The sequence below is a fragment of the Chionomys nivalis genome, chromosome 7 (genome assembly GCF_950005125.1).
Source record: "Chionomys nivalis chromosome 7, mChiNiv1.1, whole genome shotgun sequence".
NCBI lineage: Eukaryota > Metazoa > Chordata > Mammalia > Rodentia > Cricetidae > Chionomys > Chionomys nivalis.
Window position 1 is genome coordinate 53,088,173 of NC_080092.1, and position 20,991 is coordinate 53,109,163.

Consider the following 20,991-nt stretch of genomic DNA (forward strand, 5'->3'; position numbering starts at 1 on the left):
GTGGATGCATATGAAGTTAGTCTGTCATAAGTATTAAGTGGGACAAGGATATAAGAGGGTCGTGGGCGACTTCATGGGCTTAAGGCCTGTGCAAGACACAAGACTCTGTGCTTCCCAGTGACCCCTGAATTGTATTTTTAAATCATACCTGCATGTCTTAAAATTCCAATAATTTTTAGCACAGAGCCCACATTTTCCTTTTGCGCTGGACTCTATAAATTATGTAGCCAGTCCTGGAGAGGGTTTAAACACAAAACAGCATGTGAAAGGGCACGGCAAGTTACTGCTGATAATGATTATTAAAGGCTGTGAAGAGGTTACTTTTTTTCAGGCCTGGACTGCTGAGATAGCACAGAATTCCTCCCTCCCTGTGTTCTCATCCAAGACTCCCCGAGGCTCCAGAGAGCTCAGTCGTCATCTCCAGACAACAAGATTCCTCTCCGCAAACTTCAGCAAGTCCTTCCGTTCTTCATCAGGGTGCCTTGACCTTCTAGAACTGGTCCCCTTCGAAGCCCCATTGCTGCCTTGCACCTGTTGAAATCGCACTTCTCTGAGTGGCCGAGCAGCTCTGCCCCTAGCGGAAGTTGGAAGCATAAAACTTTCATTCAGGAAGTCGGTTAGAGCCACTTCCACCTGCTCTTGCTGCCTTCTCTCACCCTGTCCTCTGCCTCCAGCAGCATCTTAGCTGTCAGTCCTGGGTGAGACCTGGGCCCCACGGCTGTTCCTGGTAGAGCAGTGTGGATACTGTGACTTGGGGGCTTGGAGAGGAGGAGTGGGACTTCTCAGTGGGGTAAGCCTTTGAGACTGGTCCAGCCTTCATTTAAAGAAGAGGCGGTGTATAAACCTGTGTGTTCATTCTCTCTCTCTCTCTCTCTCTCTCTCTCTCTCTCTCTCTCTCTCTCTCTCTCTCTCTCTCTCTCTCTCTCTCTCTCTGTCTGTCTCTGTCTCTCTCTCTGTCTCTCTCTCTCTCTCTCTGTGAGGCAATGTCCCTTTGAAGGTCTGTCACTATGTGTGGGGTGGGCAGAGTGATAAGCTGCTGGAAGAACCCCAGGTATGTATGGAGATAGTGTGAGCACTTTTGTCATTGGATTTGTGATTCAAATTTGTGTATCAAATGTGTGTGTGTGTGTGTGTGCGTGTGTGCGTGCGTGTTTCTAAGTGGATGTGTGACACAGTGGATGAGGTGAATGTGCCTACCTCTGCATGGGACAGTGATCCAGTGTGTGTCTGTGTGTTTGTATCAGAGTGGTACAAACCGCGTGCTTTTGTGTGTGTGTGTGTGTGTGTGTGTGCGCGCGCGCGCGCGCGCGCGCGTGCGTGCACTTGCCGGTGTTCTACCATTTCTAAGTGAGTGGAGCAGAACCCACAGAGTGTGTGAGTGTGGGTGTCTGGTGATTCAGTGTGTATTTGTATCAGCCACTGTGCGTCTGCCACCACGTCTGCATGTGAGTGTGGTGGCGTACTGCTGTGAGTGGCAATGCCCAGTGTGTTCATGTGTGCGTTTGGTGTGAGCACCATGGTGCGTGCCAGAGCCAGTAAGGCTGCAGTGCTAGGCTGGGCGGGTGCATCAGACTGCTGTCAGTGTCTTAGCTTGGCAGTAGCGAGTAACGCATGTGACCCGCGGTGTGAACGTTGTCTAGCAGGCCAGGACAGATCACGCCCCCCGCCCCTTAGCCCCGCTATGAAGCCGAGACCCTTCTTGGAAGCCTAACAGCGGGCTTACGCCGGAGCCTCTAGGACCCGGCGGAGGCTGGCCGCTGTCCCCGGGCCGCGCGAGTGAGCATGTGCAGACTGGGCGCCCGTTCGCCCGCTCCGCGCCCGCCGCTCGCTCCACTCCGCGCCCGCGGCTCAGCTCGGCGCCCGCCGGCTCCGCCACTGCTCAGCGCGGAAGTCCGCAACCTGGGAGAACTGTGCGGCGTGGGCCTGGGCGTGTTGGTGTGCTCGCTACGGGTGCCGGGGACGTGAGGGCGTCTGGGCTCCGGGCACTGCGGGGCTGCGGGCTCGGCGCCCCGGAAGGCGGGCGCCCCAGCCGGCCACGATCGCGGGGTGAGTCAGTATCCGGGGTCCCCCACCCAGGACCCTGGCGCAGGCTGCGAGCTGGATCTACCCAGTCGCGGGCACACAAGTTTGTGTAGACACGTCTGGGAGCGCGTGGGGCTGCACCTGCCGGGGCGCGGGGCGCACTGGCGGGGCGCCTTCCCCGGGCCGGCGCTCGGCGCGCCAGGACCGTGGCGGATGCGTGGGGAGCGCCTTGCCACGTCTGGTCCTGGCTGGGGGTGCACAGGCAGTTGCAGCAGCCGCGTCTCCGCCAGGAGCCGGTGTACACCGGGTCTGAGTCCCCGGCGGGACTGAGAGCAGGATTTGAGGTGCGCACTGCTTCCCTCCTAGGTGGAGATATTCGCCAGAATCTGCTCCCCCTCTCTCGTTCCGTTCCCAAGCCAGGCTTCCGGTCAGCGCAGGGTTTTCTCCAGTCTCTCGGTGAACTTGAACACAGGCAGAGACAAAACCGAAACGTATGTATTTTGTTGGGAAAATTACCCAGTCTCGCTCTTTACATCTTCCTAAGGTATGGATGGGGACTCGTGGCTTGATACTGTGTGTGGCATTTTTCGTTGCTAGTCAAAAGCGGCCCTGGCTGGGTCAGCTGCTTCAGGGTAGCCCGTCTAACAGCTTTCCTGGTGTCTGTGCTCCGCGGGTGGTACTCAGTCCTGCCAGCTAGCCGATGGGAGGTCAGAGTGGGAAGAGGCCCTATGCCTCATCTCCTTACTAGCAAATGGGCAGTTTTCAGCCCTACAGTCTTACCCTGGGACGCGGCCCTCACTCTACATCGCAGGCTACTTTCCAGACAGAATGGACACACTCGGGACACCACTGTACTTTTGTCACCTCATCTCTCCTGTTACCGGTACAGCATACTTCTGTTTAGGGGGACCCTCGTCAGCCTGTGTGGGGACACATAGTTGGGATCAGGATTCCATCAGGCACAGGGAATGAGGGTAGTAGGGGGTGAAAGTAGAGGAGTCTCGAGCTAGGTGACCCCGTTCTGTCTACGGTATCCCCTCTTGGTGGCTAGCCCACTTAATGGATACAAGAACTGGGGAGAGCTCCCTGGTGTAGGGGACAGCTTTCGTTTCTCCCAAGCATGCTCTCCCTCCACACAGTCTTAGCTGAAATCCCATAAAATGTCTGTGGGGAGAGGCTGCCACGTCGACGGGTTTAGTTATGTAGTGGTTAAAGGCGACCTGGCCAGTTGCTGGACTGGGAGAAGTAGGGCGACTGTCCCTTTATCTCCTTGTCTCCCTGACCTCGTGTTCCCCTCCATCCCGAAATCGTTGTCCCATAGAGCTTTGGAAGAAACTTATCTTGGGGTGAAGGAATCCCTCTTTTCAGAGGGCACTGAAGTCCTGGTATAGACAGTTCTGCACTGTGTCCTGACCAGAAGTGGAGAAGAACTTGGATTTAGACCTAAGAGAGGACCCCTGTCCCTTTCTCCTTTGTGCCTTCCCCAGCAGAGGGCACCTTCTGGATCAGTGGCCTGTTGCTAAATGTGGGTCTCAGTTCAACCAGTTCAGCCTGGAAACTGCAGCACAAGTAAGTGTCATGGGTAGTTCTTGTAAAGTCACTGACTAGAACCTCGGAACCCACAGCCTCCAGGCCCAGATTGAGACATGTGTGCAGGGCCTAGTGGGACAGATCCACTTCTCTTTGCAGACACTCCCAGCTTGTACTCCCATCTGCCTCCATCCTGGCCAGTTTTCCTGAGACCAGCTCTCTGTGAAGTCAAGACCAAGGACTTGGAAGCAGCTCAGCATTTAAACCTTGGGGATCTGTATTTACATGGCATGAATGGTAGCCATACTCACAGAGTAGGGTCCCGATATCTGATCCCAAGCTGATCTGGAGGTCAGCTCTGCTTATTTGGGGAACATGACCTAATCTTCCTCTGAACTTACTAATCTTGCTGTCTCCCTCTCATCCCCAGTTTCTGTGCATCTTAACTCTAATAACCACGATGTTGAGCTGTATCTGAAACACTATTTGTGTATCTCTGTATCTGTGTGCCTCTTTGTGGCACAGTGCATAGAAGGGTTCCCATCTGATACTAGGTAGATGAAGGCTATGGGACAGGGCGAGGGATGCCACACACTTGGAATCAGAAAGCTGGGGTTCTGTCTAGTGTTAGTTGTTTATCTCTCTTTGAATTAATTGACCCCCAATGTTTCACATTCTGCCTCTATGTAACAGGGATAATGACTTGTAAAATAATGTCATGAGCCTGTGAGAAGATCACTCATTCATTTCTTTATCTGCTTATTCATGTCACACACTTGTAACTCCAATGTGACATGTACAACTTTACTGTTCGTATGAACTCCAGTCATAAGTTCACTGAAGGTAATATACCTCATTTGCATGGAGTGGAATTTGACCTTATTAAGACTGGTTTTAACTATTTGTGACTGACAAATCATAATTGTCTATTTTAATGGGATACCATGTGACATTGGACCTATGTGTATACTATGAACTAATTAAGCTAATAAGCTATTATATTTTATACTTGTAAAGAAACCGTGTATGTGGGTGTGGAGTCTGTGTGTGTGTACACATCTGTGTGTGCAAGCACCTGCAGAGGCTAGAAGTCAATGTCCAGTGGTTTTCTCTATTGTTCTCCACAGTATTATTGTTGTTTGGGTTTTGTTTGGTTTGGTTGTTTTTGTTTGAGACAGGGTCTTGCTATCTAACTCCAGCTAGCTGTAACTCATTTTGCAGACCAGGCTAACCTCTGCCTCTCAAATGTTGAGATTAAAGGCGTGTACCATCACGTCTGGCCTCCACATTATTTTATAAGCCAAAGTGTCTCACTGAACCTAGAGCTTGCTGCTTCCACCCTTCTGTCTGGTCAGCAAGTCCCTGGAATCTGCCTATCTCCACCTCACCAACACTGGGGTTAAGAAGCACAGCCATTGCCTGGCTTCTGGCTTCTGCCTGGATGCTGAGGATCTGAACTCAGGATCTCACTGAGCTATCTCCCCAAGCCCCTAGAAACATTCTTATTTGAATTCTTTCTCTGGAGTGCTGAAGTTCAAAGAGTTTTGCCTCTTCAAAGATGCAGTCTTTACCCCATTCCTGCAAGGGCCCAGCAGGTTTGTGTTTTGTGGGTGCCTTACCTCCCTTTGCAGCCTCAGACCAGGAGTTCAGGACCCTGGAATGAGGGGGGTATTCCCAGAAGTGGGCAGAGATATTGACTGTACCTGGGAGTGACTTGCAGGCTGGGAGGGGATGTAGGGATATTGACAAACGGCCGCACTCCAAGTAGACCCAGATTGCAGCCACAGCTCACTGTATGTCCAGCTCTCTGTCGGTGCTATAGAGCCACTCTGCTCCGGGGGTGAGGAGGTTTTATGGAGAAAGTGTTATTGGGCTGAGCCTTAAGGGCAGGAAAGTATTTCAGGCCTGTGAGTTGGGCAGAGCATCCCTGGCTGTCTGAAGAACATGCACCATAAGGAGGCTTGAAACAGCTGATGCTGGCCAGGAACACTGTTTGGGACACTGGGTTCTGTAAGGAATAGTCGGAGGGAGGGGGCTGGGAGTGAACCAAGACAGGACACTGAGTGGCAGTGGAGGAGTTTGGATCAGTTCCTCCAAGCTCCTTCTGAAAGCTCTAGTATCGCTGATGCTGTACACTGGTATAACTGCTTTCTGAGGATGCTGGGAGGACAGAATCTCTGGGAGAAGGACGGAGTTCAGTTGACAGGCATTGAATAGGGCAGCAGAGGGTGGAGAATGGAAAATTAGAGGTGGGAGGACACTGGGGCCCAGCCCCATTTACAGCTTCACTGAGGTTCCCAAAGCACAGAGCCACTAGCTTCTGGCTGATCAGTGACCCGAGGCTCTGAGCAGCTGGGGTCCTCATCTTGACTGGGGAACAGCCTGTAGAACCCTGTGCTTTGCTTTGTCTTTACGATGATGCCCTATGTGCACACAGCTCAGAATCGCCCTCTTTTGGTGGCCACGGTGGCTAAGAGCCATGTGGGGGGCATTTGTTCTCCACTAATGCTTCTTCTCTCTAGCCAGAAGATAGACAGGAGGTGGAGTCACATGACTGAATCCCAGGGGCCAGCCTTGGTGGTTCTCTCCTCTCTGGTCTGTTCCCCTCCTGTTTTTGCTGCCACTGCTAGGACTCCAACCCCAACCTGGCCCACAGGTAGGTGCTATCTACCCTCTTCCAGGAGCCCAGTTTTCTGAGTACCCCTTGCTCTAGGAGTCTGCTTTTCTTCCCTAAGACTCCTTGAAGCCTCTGGGTTCAATTATTCTCCTCTCATTCCTGGGGAACCTCAGCTGCTCCTTCCCTAAGCCCTAAAATAATTCCATAATTGCACGGATGTATAGAGCACTGAGCCTCAAGTGGGGGTCCCTCACCCTAAGTACTCTGTGGGCTCTAGATAAGGAAAAGCAGCAGTGAAGCAAGCCGCAGAGGAGATGTTGGGGACTTCCAGAAAAGGGGGAAGGGTTCAAAGGCAGCTTTCCAGCCTGCCCATGCCAGTGCCTGTTAGGTTTGGCTCTAGAAAGTCCAGAGCAGGAGGCGTTTCTGCCTGGCATAGTTTTAGCCCTGTGAAGGAGACACACTCCATGTTAAAGAATACATCTTGCCACGTGCAGAACCAGAACTGAAGTGAGGAAAGGGGCAGGGAGCTTATTGGCCACATGTTCCAGGAGCAGATGTCCGGGTGTGAATACTGACTCAGATCTAGGCAGGTACGGGGACAGTTCTCAACTGACGGGAAGCAGGCCTTCTGCCTCTCATGAGGATCTCGGGGCCCATGAGATACATAGGTCATCTAATCTATTTATTCACACTGCAGGAGCTTAATAAATGGTGTCACTGAAAATTAAGCAGTTGCCAACAGCAGTTAGATCAACTTCAAGCAAGAGGAAGTTGTTGGGCCCGTCCTGGGAGGAGGAGGCCAGGACAGAAGGAGACAGTTTCCCAGGAGCACTTGCTGTGGGCTTGTCGTCCAGCAGCTCCTGTGAACCACTTTGGTATTCAGAGCCAGTGTGTGCCACAGTCTAGGGAACTAGAGATGGATCGACAACCATACCCACTTTCCCATTCACAGACAAGGAGCCTGAGGCTCTGCCCTGGGATTGGGTTGGCTCTAATAAAGGTCGGCTGGCCTTGGGGTACAACAGGTCAAGTGGCCTACTAGGTCCAGTACAGATGAAAACTGACCAGATTCCTGCCAGGTCTCAGCTGGCTCTGCTGTCTTACACCTCTAAGCTTGTCTGTGAACTCTATGCATGCTGCAAGTCTCCCAGTCCCAGCTCGGCCACTCTTGAGCTAACAGGTTCTTGCTGTTGCTACTCAACCAGCTGTTTGCTGGCATCTGGGGCTATGGAGACAGGCTAAGTCGATCTGTGACCTGGAGAGGCCTTATCAGCCTGACAGATGAGCGGGGCTGCACGCTAGCAATTGCAGCGGTAGAGTGTGGTGGATGGATCAAGACAGGGCAAGTTCAGGGTGCTTTGATTGTGTAGTACACTGCCCACCCTCATTCAGGGTTCTGGCCTGGGAATCAGCTTTGCCATTTTAAGACTTGAGAGTGAATGCCTGTTTCTGGGATCCTGGGCTGTGGAACTCTGACCTGCATGTGACTGTTGACACTACCTGCATTAGAGAGACGGCTCCAGGGACTGGTCCAGGGGACTCTAGGAGGATTTGCCAGGTCTTGGAGAGCGGGAGTGAGTTTGAAGTCTGGTGGGTTCATGCTGAAATCTCTCCCCTACCCCCTTCCCTACCTGTCTCATGTATCACATCCTATCTGTAGCATAATTGTGATGTCCCAGCACACCTGGGGGTGCACGAGTGGGGGCATCACCCACCTGTCTGTTCCATCACACCAGAAACTTTCTTCCCACAGCAGATGTTCCACCTTACGCCTGTTATTGTGGTTTTCAGGAGTTCACGCCAGTAGGACCCTAACTTTCTGCATCCAGAACCCTTCTGCAAACATTACCTGGGAACCTTCTTATAGCACACTAAAGGTCCAACGTTTAGGTGTTTAGGTGTTCTTGATAATCCATGTGCATCTTACACCTCAACTCTGTGGTGCTGAGACCTCTGCTTGCCCATATGTTGGTCATTATCTCTCCAGTTCAGACTTCCTCCCAGCTATGGGTGAGTGGAGTTTGAAGTTTGGCTGCTGTCAAACCCCTCAGGAGCAGACTTTTCCTGTCCACTTAGCCATCCTTTTATTCATAAGGAAAAGCAAAACAAAACAAAGAACAGTCTTCACTGGCAAAGACTACTGAGGTGTCAGTTTGTGTCAGGCTTCATGCTGGGGGACAGTGACAAAATGAATAGGGGATGGCGTCCACTAGGGTTGATCAGAGTCCTTTGGGGTGGTTGAAAAGTGCGGAGATAATGCCAATTGCATCAAAGTGATGTGTGCTGGGAGGGCTCGGCACAGGCTGTTGGGGACCTGGGGTTTGGTCAGTCTGTTTGCCTATCTATCTATCTATCTATCTATCTATCTATCTATCTATCTATCTATCTCTGTGGGTGGATGTGATCAGGTAAATCTTGGAGGAAGTGACCTTTATGCTAAGTCTGGGGGTCATACACACTATGATTGCAGGAAACCCTGCTGCAATCATATTGTATGTATGAGCCTGCATGATGGAGACCCTGAGACACGGAGATTGGGTCTCAAAGGGCTGGATCACAGGGAGACCTTGTGTGCCATGCTAAGGAGCTTGCAGTTGATCCCCCAAGCTCTGGGGAGCTATTGAAAAGAGGTTTTTAAGCAGGGGAACACCAGCCATGATCAGATTCGCGTGTTAAGGAGGCTCACCCAGGCAGCCTGTGCACTGTGGATTGGAGAAGCCCAGGCTGGGGGCAGACAGATCAGTCCGGATTTCATGGGATTTTCTCTGTGGTTTTACAAATCTGAAGCTGACAGGGGTGGGTCTGGCAACACACCAGCTTAGACAGAAAGGAAAGACTAGGAGACCATCTGCAAAGGTTTGCCCCACTCAGCTGGATTCCACTGTCATTTGCTGATGAGGACCTGTGTTCCCATACCTCTGTCATCTTGGAGGCTCTCAGAACTTAATCCGGAAGGCTCAGGCTGGTCTGAGCCCCTTTGGATGGTCTCCTGGGTCCCCAGCCTCCTTGCAGCCTGGAATGCTGGGCCCCAGAGCCAAAACATTGTCTTTCTTCCCACACCCAGCAGGCCGTGTCTGTGCACAGAACAGTCATTGAAGCGCTGCCCTCACCATGTTAGTTACGGCCAGCGGCTTAGTCATGCTTCCAGGGTCCTTTCTTCTGGGACAGGCCTGTCCTTGTGCTCCGAGCCCTTCTCACACAGCAGCTCAGCTCGTGGCAGCTGCAGGGCCCCCCACCAACCCTAATAGCCACTTTAGAGATGCCGCCAGTGAGAACAACAGCTTAACATGAACACTGTAGCCTGGGCAGGCTTAGCCAGTGGACTTTCCCTCCTCCACACCAGCTTTCCCAGCCTCTTGGCATTATCCTGTCCCTTGGCACCCTAACAAGGAGTTCACCAAAAATCCTCTCCCTCTCTTGGGCCTCTGTCTTAGTGAGGGTTAATGGCCAACCTCTGTAGAAACTGCTCCCAGAATACAGATGGCAGTGTCCGTGCATCCCAGGGAGCCAGGTCCCTGTGTGTATTTGTTGAGTACCTGCAGTGTACCCCTGCCTGTGTGGGGCACACCTGTGTTTTAGCAAAGCTGTGTTTCAGGCTGAGCTGGGTAGCAGTTTAGAAAACAAGTCTGGAGAGAGACTTTGGAGTGTTGGTTCCCATGCTCTCCAGCTGTGCGACTTCAGGAAATTGCAGTGCCTTTGTTTTTCTCATCTGTATAGTGGGGACATTTTCTAGCTCACTAGATTGGGGAGAGTCAAATGAGATGACTCATTGAGCTGAGTGTCTGGGGCTACTGAGGAGTCGATGGAAGCCGTGGTTGCTTGCCTTCCTCCTACTTTCTGCTGTTGTCATTACTGGACCTTCATGGTCACTGTCCAGAACAGTATTAACCTCATGTAACACATGAGGAAGCTGAAGCCCAGAGAGGTTCCACAACTTTCCCAGTGCCACACAGCTGGCCAGCAGAAGACCTGGGATCTGAACATTCTGTCTAGTGTTCCCGACACAAAGCTTACCCCTTTATTAAGTCAGCCATAGGGCTGGGGAATACCCTGGCCCGGGAAGGGGGCAGTGGACCCTATCATCTTAATATTATTTCTTCACTTTCCTAGGTTCCTGAGACTGACGAGGGCCAGGAGAACTGAGGGATGGGGGAGACGGTGACTCTTGGGCAGAAACTACCAACTCGGGGCTTGTGGCTGCTGGAGAAAAGCGATGGTGACATTTGAGACGCACAGGGACAGCAGCAGAGGAGTGTACTGACAGGTGTCCGGCGCCAGGATGCTGGGATGACACCTCTGGAGGCCCTGGCGTCCCTCCTGCCCAGGTGCTAGGAGCCGTCCCCAGGCTCCGGCTGGGAGCCCTGCTGCTCAAGGGCATGGCCAAACCTTTCTTCAGACTCCAGAAGTTTCTCCGCAGAACACAGTTCCTGCTGCTCTTCCTTACAGCCGCCTACCTGATGACCGGTAGTCTGCTGCTCTTGCAGAGGGCCAGAGTGGCCCTCCCGCAGGCCCTCCGGGCTCCTGGCAGCCTGCAGGCCTTGCCAGTGGCCACTGTGGCACTGGGTATGGGCCTTCTGGATGGCAGGGGCCTCCATGACCCCCACAGTAGCCCTGACCTAATACTTGATGTGGACACACTGAGGAGTCCTCTGGCCCGACTGCCACCTGGAATCCGCTGGCCCCGCAGGAACCGCAGTTCACTGCGGCGGCGCTGGCTCCACCACCTCACCAGTGACCCCCAGGGACCACCCACCCTGGGCCCTGAGGCCCCTGGACCAGTGAGCCGCAGCCAAGGTAGGTACTCTGCTGCTGCCAAGAATCCTACCCAGGCTTCCATGCATTGCCCCTCTTCTTGGCCCTGTTGCAACTAAGGGACGTGATACTGTCACCCAGAGCTCAGGCTTTGATCTTGACTCAGTACACCCTATTGGGTGACCTTGATTACATCATTTGTTTCTGGGTCCTCTCAGGTGGAGATAGAGTCATTGATTCTACTGTTATGTATTGGGGTGGCCTGGAACAGTATGTCATGGGTGTATGTCATGGGCCTCAGAGCCAGAGCAACTGCTGTCCTTGGGAAGTGGTGACCAGCACAGTCTCAGGTTGTCATACATCAGACAAAGCAGAATCTCCTGCTTTGGTTGCCACCAGAAATCCCCTTACCTACTCTCTAGACCAGTGGTTCTCAACCTTTCTACTCTGCAACTCTTTGGTAAAATTTCTCATATTGTGGTGACCCCCAACCATAAAATTATTTTCGTTGCTATTTCGTTCCTACAGTTTTGCTACTATTTCGAACTGTGATGTAAATATCTGATATTAGGATATCTGACATACAACCCTTGGGAGCGGGTCGTGACCCACAGGTTGAGAATTGCTGTTCTAGGCCATCCTGGTACACTCCTAAGCCAAGAGCCATTTGTCAAGGGTAGCTCATGAATTACTTGGCCTTCTAACTGGAAACTGTTATCACTTTAGTAAAAGTGGCTCGTCTCTACAGTGTTGCTGTTCTGTGAAGCCACTGTATCCGGAACTATTATTTCCCCAGTTCACAGGGAAGACATTGAGGCATGGGGATGTTTAGTAAATGGTCAAGGTTATTCTCGTAGTTTGGAGTTTTTAGTCCCAAAGCCAGAACTGAGATGTAAGTAGATCTGGGCAGGAAACCCTGTCTGGGGAGTGGCAGGGAGACCAGGAAAGAAGGCAGCCAGGAAAAGTGTACCATGGAGCGGGTGCAAGCTGATGGAGGCTGCTTGAGGTGGGAGGGGACGGGAGACAAAGCAAAACACATCCAGGGCAGCCTGGAGTGGCAGGCCTAGGAGTGGGCGATCACGGGGATCACCTTCAGACTGCTCTAAGTCCCACGACGGTCCACTGTGGCCTGGGGCTCTGACAGAGTTCTGTATATTCTCTGTACAGGGCCCAGGGAACATGCTGGGTGCCTGGGGAACATAGAGTAAGTGCTGAAGTTGTGCCTGAATGAAACTGAACTTGGTTAGCTCTGATCATCCTGTTGTCACCTTATTCGGTCCTGTGCCCCAAGTCACCAGGTTCTCCTGTCCCCAAAATAAAGTTCATGGATTGCTAAACATAGATTTTTAAGCATAGTCTGTAGAGTGCCTAGCATAAGTAATAAGCATAGTGCATAGAGTACTTAGCATAGAATATTAAGCATAGCACATAGAATATTAAACATAATGTACAGATTTCTTAGCCTAGAGTTTTAAGTGGAAGACTGTAGGAGGATATAAGGCAAGTGGGCGTCAAGCTTAGGGAATAAGAGAAAGTGTCAGGCCTAACTAACATTTGAGATGAAGGATGGATGGATGGATGGATGGATGGATGGATGGATGGAAGATGAATAGATTGATTCGTCCATTTTGAGTTGTTGAAACACAGGTCCCAGGCCATGGGATACTAGGCACACACTCCAATATTGACTCACACCCCAGCCTTGATTTATTCTGAGAATGAGAAGATTCCAAGGCATAAAAAGAGCCTAGCTTCTCTTCCTTGGAGAGATGACTCAGTGGGCCCGACTAAGTGAAGACTAGAAGGCTGAGGGCTCTTGTCTCTAGGGAAAGGTGTTTTTCAGACATCATCCAGCTGATGTTCGTCTCAGTGGGTTCTCTAGCATGGCCTGCAAGTAAGGGGAGACAGAGGAGCTAGTGGTGCAGCCCATTTTATACATGTGTGCCTTGTGTAGTCTCTCCAATGCACCAAGAAGCTGGGTCTCTAAGCAGGCATTACCAGGACAATTAATGTAGACTAAAGTACAGGTGACCAGGAGAAGGCCCCATGGGTTTTTTGAGAGGAAGTTTTGCAAAGTACATGCTTGCTGAAGACAGAGCTGAGTTCCTCTCTTGCTATTGCCACTTCATGGCTCTGTGACCTTCAACAAATTGACCTGAAGTCTTCTCTTCATTTCTTTCCATCCTCTTTTACTGAAGACCTAGTACATTAGTTCCCATATGTGTTTTGCCTTGGGCTCTTGAGTGCTCTGGAGTGGAGTCAGCTATATATTCAAATAATCACTGCACAAACTTACTGAAGGATGATGAAGGCATGGCTTGGAGCTTGAGGCAGAGCAGACATTTTATATCTGCTCTGCATATGAGGGAACTAAAGGGCCTGGTCATCTGGTTCTGGTCATGATATATCTAAGAGAACCATTTAGTTACCCCTAGAGACTCAGTAGTGATGAAAGCAAGAGATATCACAGTAAGATGTAAGCAAGACAGTAATCAACTGCTGTCCAACAATATGGTTTTGGGTGTGGAAAAAGATGGTATACCTCCTTATCTGTTGATAGTCCCTGTCCCTGATCTCCAGTGTGCCCCCATTACCAAACAGAGAAAGGGTTAGCTCTGACCACACCAGGGTACAATGGGGCATCCAAGGTCCAGTCCCAGGGCTTGGCAGTGAGAACTCAGAATGATCAATGAGCACCACCCCTCCATGGGTGATTAAATATTCTGAATCTTCTGTGGGACTTTAAAGATAAAATTGGTCCCCCTGCAGACTCTTATAAAGCAGTGTCTGAGGGAGGTGTGGTGATATGCTGGGAGTCTTCAGAGACTGCAGAGGAAGGCAGACCACTGGCCTGGGAGTCCCTGTTCCTTCCTCTGGTAGGACTCTCTGGCCCTGCATGGCCAAGCAGGTCTCCTTGGTCTAGAGAGTGGCCCACAGTGTAACCCTCGCCCAGCTGCTGGGGTGGCAGACAAAGCAAGCATCTCTTTGCAGCCTGGGCATCCCGCCATCCCCTGAAAGGGATCCTGCAAGCCACGGAAGCTGCAGGAGTCTCCATCAATCACTGAGCATTTCATTATACCTTGGACAACATCCATAATGGAATAAAATGTCAGTAAGTTTACTAGGGGAAAAATAGTAACTTCTCCATAGCCAGTTTGTTTTTTATTGATAGTAATTTTCAAAGACATTCCAATATCTCCAAAGCCATCGTTAATAGCCTCACGACTTGTCCATTCTGATGTGCAAATGAACAGATGCAGAGTCACAGGCGGTAATGCATCGTCTTCGTTTCAGCCCAAAGTAATAAATCCGCCTCAGGATCGTCCCAGCGCATCCCTGCGTCCCTCGAAAGTTCTTGCTTTTCTGCACATTCTTGCCTCTGTCAGGGATTTAGAAAAGCCATTTGTTATGTTAAGTGACAAAGGGCTCCTTTGCTCCCCCACAACCCAAAGGGGCCATCTGTGCCTCCAACCCTGGCTTCACCCCAAGATGGGGCTGCTGGGCGGAGGGGCAGTGGGTGGGGGGCTTCCTCTTCATGTGGTCACGGAGTCCAGCTGCTCAGTACCCAGCCACTTCTAGTTTTTTGCAGTCTGGCTGTGGAAACCATTGCCTTCCTCTTGTCTACTAATGTGCTAATTATTCCACTAATATTTACTGATCCATTGTCCCGCTAGGTCCCAGGTTAGACTATAGGATCAGAATAATAATAGACAGTATTTATTTGAGCATCTGCTATGTATGGAGCATCGCTTTGTGTAGCTGTCCATCTGTCATCTCGTTTAATATAATCTTCAAAGAGCCTACTGATGCAAGCGGCGCTCTCGCCACTTTAGCAGCGAAGAGTGTGAGTTCCAGGGAAGTCATTGAGAATTCTTCATTCTTCAGAATGAACTATTAAAAATAAAATAGTCACTCCTGGTTCCCTGGCACTCCGAGGTTTGTGTTAGACATTGGACACGTGTTATCTTGTGGAATTCTCACAACCAGCTTCTGGATTGGTACCACGTCCCAGTTTTGTAGATAGGGAACCTGCACCTTAGAGAGGGGGGTCACATCCCAGGTCACACAGGCCTGTCCTGGCAGAGCAGGAATTCAAGCCTCCACTGTCCCATTCTCAGAAACAGGGATGCGCCGTTCCAGCACCAGCAAGTCTTGACCGGGTGCCTCTCGAGCTTCGTGCTTCGTTTTCGGCGACAGAACTTGTGTTTGGAATGTTTAATCGAAAGCTGCGATGGACTTCTTTGCTGTGCCAACCAACACATTGGAAATCTCTCAGACACTGCTTTTCTTTTACTAAGTAGGCAAGCAGAGAATAATTCATGCCCGCTGCTCTGGCTGGGTGTTTTCTGCAGCCTATATGATGGATTCGGGAGTCCTGCGGCGAGAGAGAGAGAGAGAGAGAGAGAGAGAGAGAGAGAGAGAGAGAGAGAGAGAGAGAGAGGAGAGGGGGGGGGAGGGAGAGGAGAGAGGAGAGAGAGAGAGATTATAGGGCGAGAGAGAGAGAGAGAGAGAGAGAGAGGGAGAGGGAGAGAGGAGAGAGGGAGATATTACAGGGATCCGTACCAGGGAGTAGGTGCCTGTGGTTGGCATGCTGACTGTGGCGTGGCCACATGTGTTGATACCCAACCCTCCATGGAGGTGGTCTCAGGAGGCATGGAATTTACAAGAGGCCATACTGAAGAAGGTGGCTTTGGCTTCCTCTTTCTGGCATCTTCTGACCTGAGATTCCCTGGAGCCCTGGACAGTGAAAGTACAGCTTCATGCTGTCATGACTGTCTTCTGCTCTGGGAATTTAGGCCCCTGGAACTTAGAACCAGGTGTGGTCAGCTGGGCCACCTTTCTGTCCTGGGACTTCTCTGCTTTACCCTGAGGCTTTGGGACTATCAGTGTGTTTTGTTGGAGATGCGACCCACTGTTTCCAGTTAGGTGATAGCAGTGGCATTGTTCCTGACCCTGGTGAGTCACTTGGGGTAAAGATGCTGTCCCTACCCTCCAAGAGGCTTCCGGTTTAGATTTTTTAACAAGTTAATGACTGAGACTTGGCTGACTTTGCCTGTATTTTTAAGACAACATCTTTGAGTGCTGAGATCCTGTGGAGAGCTGGAGTGACAGGGGAAGGACCCTGACCTTAAGATAGGTGAGAGGCTCTGGCTAGGAGGGAGGAGGGAACTGGTCCAGAGCAAAAGTGGGCATGCATCCACCTGACAGCTCTGGAGACTAAGACATGGACAATTGAGATGACCCAGCAGAGTCTGAAGTCGCCTTTACTTTGGCAGCACTCACAGACTGATGAGCCCCTCCCTGCTTCAGCAAGGAATGGACATGAAACCTTTCCCCACAGTGCTCAGCAGAAGCTGCCATTCCTTGTGAAGGCCCATGACCTCCCTCTTCTCTGGCCAGCTCTATGAAGCCATGAGGCTTTTAGGAAACCTGACCCGTGTTTCTGGTGCACACCCCAGGTTATCTTTAAGAGGTCCTGAGCAGCAGAGCTTGCCACTCTCAGGCTGTGTGCAGCATCAGCACAGGTATCCTATCCAGTTCCCAACATAGCGCTTGTAGATGTGCCTCTCCAGTTTGGGGACCATGTGAGAGAGTGTTTGCAAATTCCCAAATGCCATTTCTTCAAAATACTGTGATGCATGTGACATTTACAAGCCTGGAGCTGTGCTTGCATTCTCCAAGTTTCTCTGCAAGTCTGGGAGACAGCTCCCTCCTGTCAGCGACGGGGCAGGGCTAGCAGCAGCTCCCACCTGTGTGTGCACGCTTGGATCTATTGTGTTACTACCCTATGGAGTCATCCCCAAGTGTGTCACTGACTGGGGAAGTGCTGAGGGTGTGACAGAGATCTCCACGATCACTTGGTTACATCCGTTCTACAGGGACACCTGTCTCAAACTTACAGACTGTTTCCATATGCTACCAACACACTGCAGATAGGTTGTTTTAAAGAGACCCCTGGTTATGATATGTCTTAGGTTAGCTAATTCCAGACTTTTCCTAGATCCTGTCCTCCCTCTGGCTCATGTGAATGTGGCAGGATGGTGTCTTGGGACCACAGTAGAGGCAAAGGAGCCTAGAAATGGAAGAGAGGGTGAGACCATTAAACCATCAATGTTTACAAGGACTCAACTGTATAAAAATGCCAACTGCCCTGATTTGACCATTGCACACATATGTTGTATCATTGCACTGTAACCCATCAGTATATACAATTAATACTAAGTGTGTGTGTGTGTGTGTGTGTGTGTGTGTGTGTGTAAAACTCATATCCAAGCACAGGGAAGAGGAGTGGTGGAGAAAGCTGCAGTCTGGCTCCAGTTTCCTGGCACTACCTTTAGGTGCACAGTAGGCTATTAACTGGGTGCATATCAGGCCATTAACTAAGCAAAGAAGCAGAAAGCTTCCCAGCTACCCACTTGGCTCTTGTGCTGGGAGAAGTTGAAGAACAGTTTTCATCCCCTCTACTTTCTACAGAACCTTGTGGGTCAGGCGGGGCTGGCCATCCCCACTTTTCCTCACTGGTTGCAGGCGGGCAGACTTTCCCATGACTGGAGGTGCTCCCTGACTCCTAGGCCTGATCTCTATTGTGCTCCCTCTTTGCAGGCACTTACCTGGGATGCTTCAGTGAGGAGGGCCAGGAAAGAACTCTGAAGGGGGCAGTGTTTTATGACTTGAGAAAGATGACCGTGTCACACTGCCAGGATGCCTGTGCTGAGCGGTGAGTGTTGAGCTGGGCTGTTGACCACACCAGAATAAGGTCAGAAGACAGGCTTGGAACCAAGGGACATCATGGTTGCTGGTTGACTGCCATGATGTCATTACACCCCCAATCATCAGATTCTAATCCCAGGAGAAAGTTTGTCAGCATATGACCAAGGTGCTGGGAAGTATCTGGAGACTTAGCTTCCATTCCTGCTGTGCTGGGGACTCTCCCTGTGACCCATGGGAGTTCTAGGAGTATCCTATGGAAGTGTGAGGGCCCACCAAAAACTCAGTTAATCAGGTCCCTGTCCTCAGTTTGTTCATCTGTTTTAAAAAGTCAAATAAAGGGATATCGAGGACCAGTTCAGCGGTTAGAGCAACCCTTTCTACTTGTGTGTACAACAAAATTTGCTTTTTCAGATACTGTCAGCTTTCTTATGGCCATCTGACATTTGTCATGTAGCCCCTACCATCAGTACAGTCACAGCTCACCGGTGTACATGTTCATGTCAGAAGACAGGAAGAGCAGCGTGAACACCCGGCATCTTGATCTGTTTCTATCACCTTAGATGTTTTTACACTTGTCTCTCTAAGTCAAGTCCCACCCTGTTCTTTTAGGCAGTCATGATTTACCCTCCATTTTATACCTAGAGAAAGCAAAGACAGGCCCTACCTTTTCCATGCTTGGAAATTAAGAGGAAGGTGAGGCTAGACATGAGGATGCCAATGTCTCATTCATATTTCAGTGAACGTCTCTTCATATTTAAGGAAACTGAGGCTCAGGGGTATCCAGTAACAGTGTCTACCATCTCACGAGCGACCAAATGGGACTTGGTCACTCTGGGGAGTTTGATTCTTTGCTTTTCACACCAGAAAGAGAATATGAACTCAGGGTTCACTTTGTAGAGCTGGGTCCCATTGAGATGCTCTGTGGGTTCTGTTTCTCCTATGTTGCTCTCTCTTGCTGTGGTGGGACCTGGGGGCAAGGAGAAGGAGAAGGGGCTGGGCAGCAGAACCCTGGAGTATCACCTGTTGCATGGGCTTCAGGCCAGTGCTGTGCTGATGCTGGGCACACCTTAATCTCCACCTGTGACCCTGTGATTAGGCAGCTCGGGGTCATCTTTTGCGTGTTTACACCACAGTAATTGGTAAACGCTGCTCACCAGATCTCTGCACATCTCCTGAGAACCGCATTCCCACGCATCCATCACTGATGGAATTCCTTGTAACTTGAGGCCATAGATGAAACTGAAGTTCAGTGTCAAAGCTGACAAGAAAGATCCATGGGGCTTAATAGTTTATTCCAAAGAAAGCATTATTCCCTGTACTTAGATGGCATTTAATTCTGGGTGGAACCTGATTTTCTAGGCCGGTGGTTCCCAATCTTCTTAATGCTGTGACCCTTTAATACAGTTCCTCATGTTGTGGTGACCCTCAGCCATAAACTTATTTCATTTCTACTTTATAACTGAAATTTTGCTAATGCTATGAATTGCAATGTAAGTATCTGATATGCAGTATATATATTTGACTCCCATGAAAGGGTCATTTGCCCTCACAAAGGAGTCAGGACCCACAGGTTGAGAACCACTGGCCATGCCCCTGCCTGCTCACCTAAACCTTATTGCAGATTCAAGTCCATCCCTAAGACTCAATTGTCATGACCTGACTCCCACCTTAACTATATTTTGGATTCCAGCCTTAGCTCTAGGCCCAGCTTGGACTGACTCACACTGTGTCCCTGCAGGTCCTATGTCTATGCCGGCTTGGAGGCTGGTGCAGAGTGCTACTGTGGGAACCGGCTGCCAGTCACACGCGTCAGCCTGAAGGAGTGTAACCAGGAGTGCAAGGGAGAGAAGGGCGCCTTTTGTGGGGCTGTTCGTCGGCTCTCCGTGTACAGTGTGGGGCTGCAGCAGTCGGGCTCCAGGAAGCGTGAGTGTGCCAGCCTCATCCGGAGCTTTATATGTCACCCATGTCCCACTCACCCTACCCACAGCCCATAGGCCAGAATTGGAGCCCCTTCCCTGTCACCTGCACCAGACTGGTTCCTGGCATGCTGCAGAGAGAGTAAGGGTCATCAAAAACTGTAACTGTCTAGGTTCATGACTGGGCACACTTTTCCTTGTCCCTGGCAGAAGAAGCTGAGTAGGAAGCCTGAGTTGATGATGTGGTCACAGATAGCTCAGTTCTCTTTGCAGGGTTCCAGTCTGTTCTCTAACTTCTTTGGATAGAGCTAGGTCTCTAGCCGTACGGTGGTGAACTTGAGGGGCTGAAACTGGTTTGAGGAGATAAAATAAGACTTGAGAATATGCATCTACAGCCCCGCATTTGTGTGTGTGTGTGTGTGTGTTTTGGGAGTTTAACTTATACCATCTACCTGGGCCTGCAAGCTCTAACATAAAAGTTGGTTCTGGAGCTTTTTGGAGGACCTTGGAGGAGCAAGAACAAAATCTCTCTCTGGAGAGCTATGCAAACAAACATAGGCATCAAGGGTCCTCAGATAAATTCTCATCAAAGATGAGCACACAGTTCAGAATTACACAGCTTGCAAAGAAATAGCCCAGCCCTGAGGACGATAGTAGGCCACAGCCACTGCACATAGGGCCCAAGTACAGGGAGACTGACTCCTTCCTGGCTGCTAGAGATGCTCAGGTGCTTCTTGCGTCGGACAGGTGTGCCTGGGAGCTGAGACGCCTAGATGGGGCAGTGGCTTGGAATGAAGACACTGACCATACAGATGAGCTCAAGGATTTGCTAGTGAGTCCATTAACTCAGCAGAAGCCCACTGACACTTAGTGTGTGCCAGATTTACCTTGTCTTCCCTTGGACACCTCCGTGACTTTCTGAGGACTGGACTGGCCGTGTTTGCTTCTTGTATCTTTTATTTCTTTGACCTTAGATGATTAGTCTGATCTCTGATCCCTTATCCTGATCCCTGGTCCCTTACTCCCGAGATCTAGCAGGATTAGGCCTGAGGTAGACTCTTGGCTACCCTACCAACTTCCAACAGATTTAGAGACAGCCAAGTTTTTTGTTTGTTTGGTTTGGTTTGATTTGATTTTGGGTTTTTTGTTGTTGTTGTTTGGTTTTGGGTTTTGTTGTTGTTGTTTTGCCTCTGCTTTCGATCGATCGGCTGAGGGACAGATTCATTCAGGACAACCTCTGATCTTGAGTGGGCCAGAGCTGCTGTCATGGTTCACGTTGGCCATGGTGTCAGTGCTGTCTCTGCAGCCAGCTGTGTGGCTGACCTTTGCATTCCGCTCCACTCTCCAGGAGCTATGCTAACAGGCTGTCATGGGTGATCAGGTGACCACCCTTTGTAAAGTGCAGCTTGCAGCTGCTAGGACACACGCATAAGTATGCCCTTG

At 50.6% G+C, this 20,991-nt stretch overlaps 1 protein-coding gene across 7 annotated transcripts in view; it reads left to right on the forward strand.

The window, feature by feature from the left end:
• Positions 1–667: 667 nt before the first annotated feature.
• The window catches only part of Wscd1 (WSC domain containing 1), a 41,302-nt gene continuing 20,978 nt past the window's right edge, over positions 668–20,991 (forward strand). The window contains exons 1-6 of one of the 7 annotated variants that reach the window (XM_057774721.1): positions 1,598–2,046; positions 2,389–2,513; positions 3,513–3,591; positions 10,280–10,963; positions 17,525–17,639; positions 19,371–19,555. In XM_057774721.1, the coding sequence (XP_057630704.1) occupies positions 10,546–10,963; positions 17,525–17,639; positions 19,371–19,555 (718 nt within the window). In that variant the 5' untranslated portion in view covers positions 1,598–2,046; positions 2,389–2,513; positions 3,513–3,591; positions 10,280–10,545. Of the gene's footprint in view, positions 791–1,597; positions 2,047–2,388; positions 2,514–2,885; positions 2,906–3,512; positions 3,592–5,678; positions 6,209–10,279; positions 10,964–17,524; positions 17,640–19,370; positions 19,556–20,991 lie in introns of those variants that run through there. The other 6 variants (XM_057774722.1, XM_057774720.1, XM_057774725.1 and 3 more) reach the window with 6 other exon arrangements.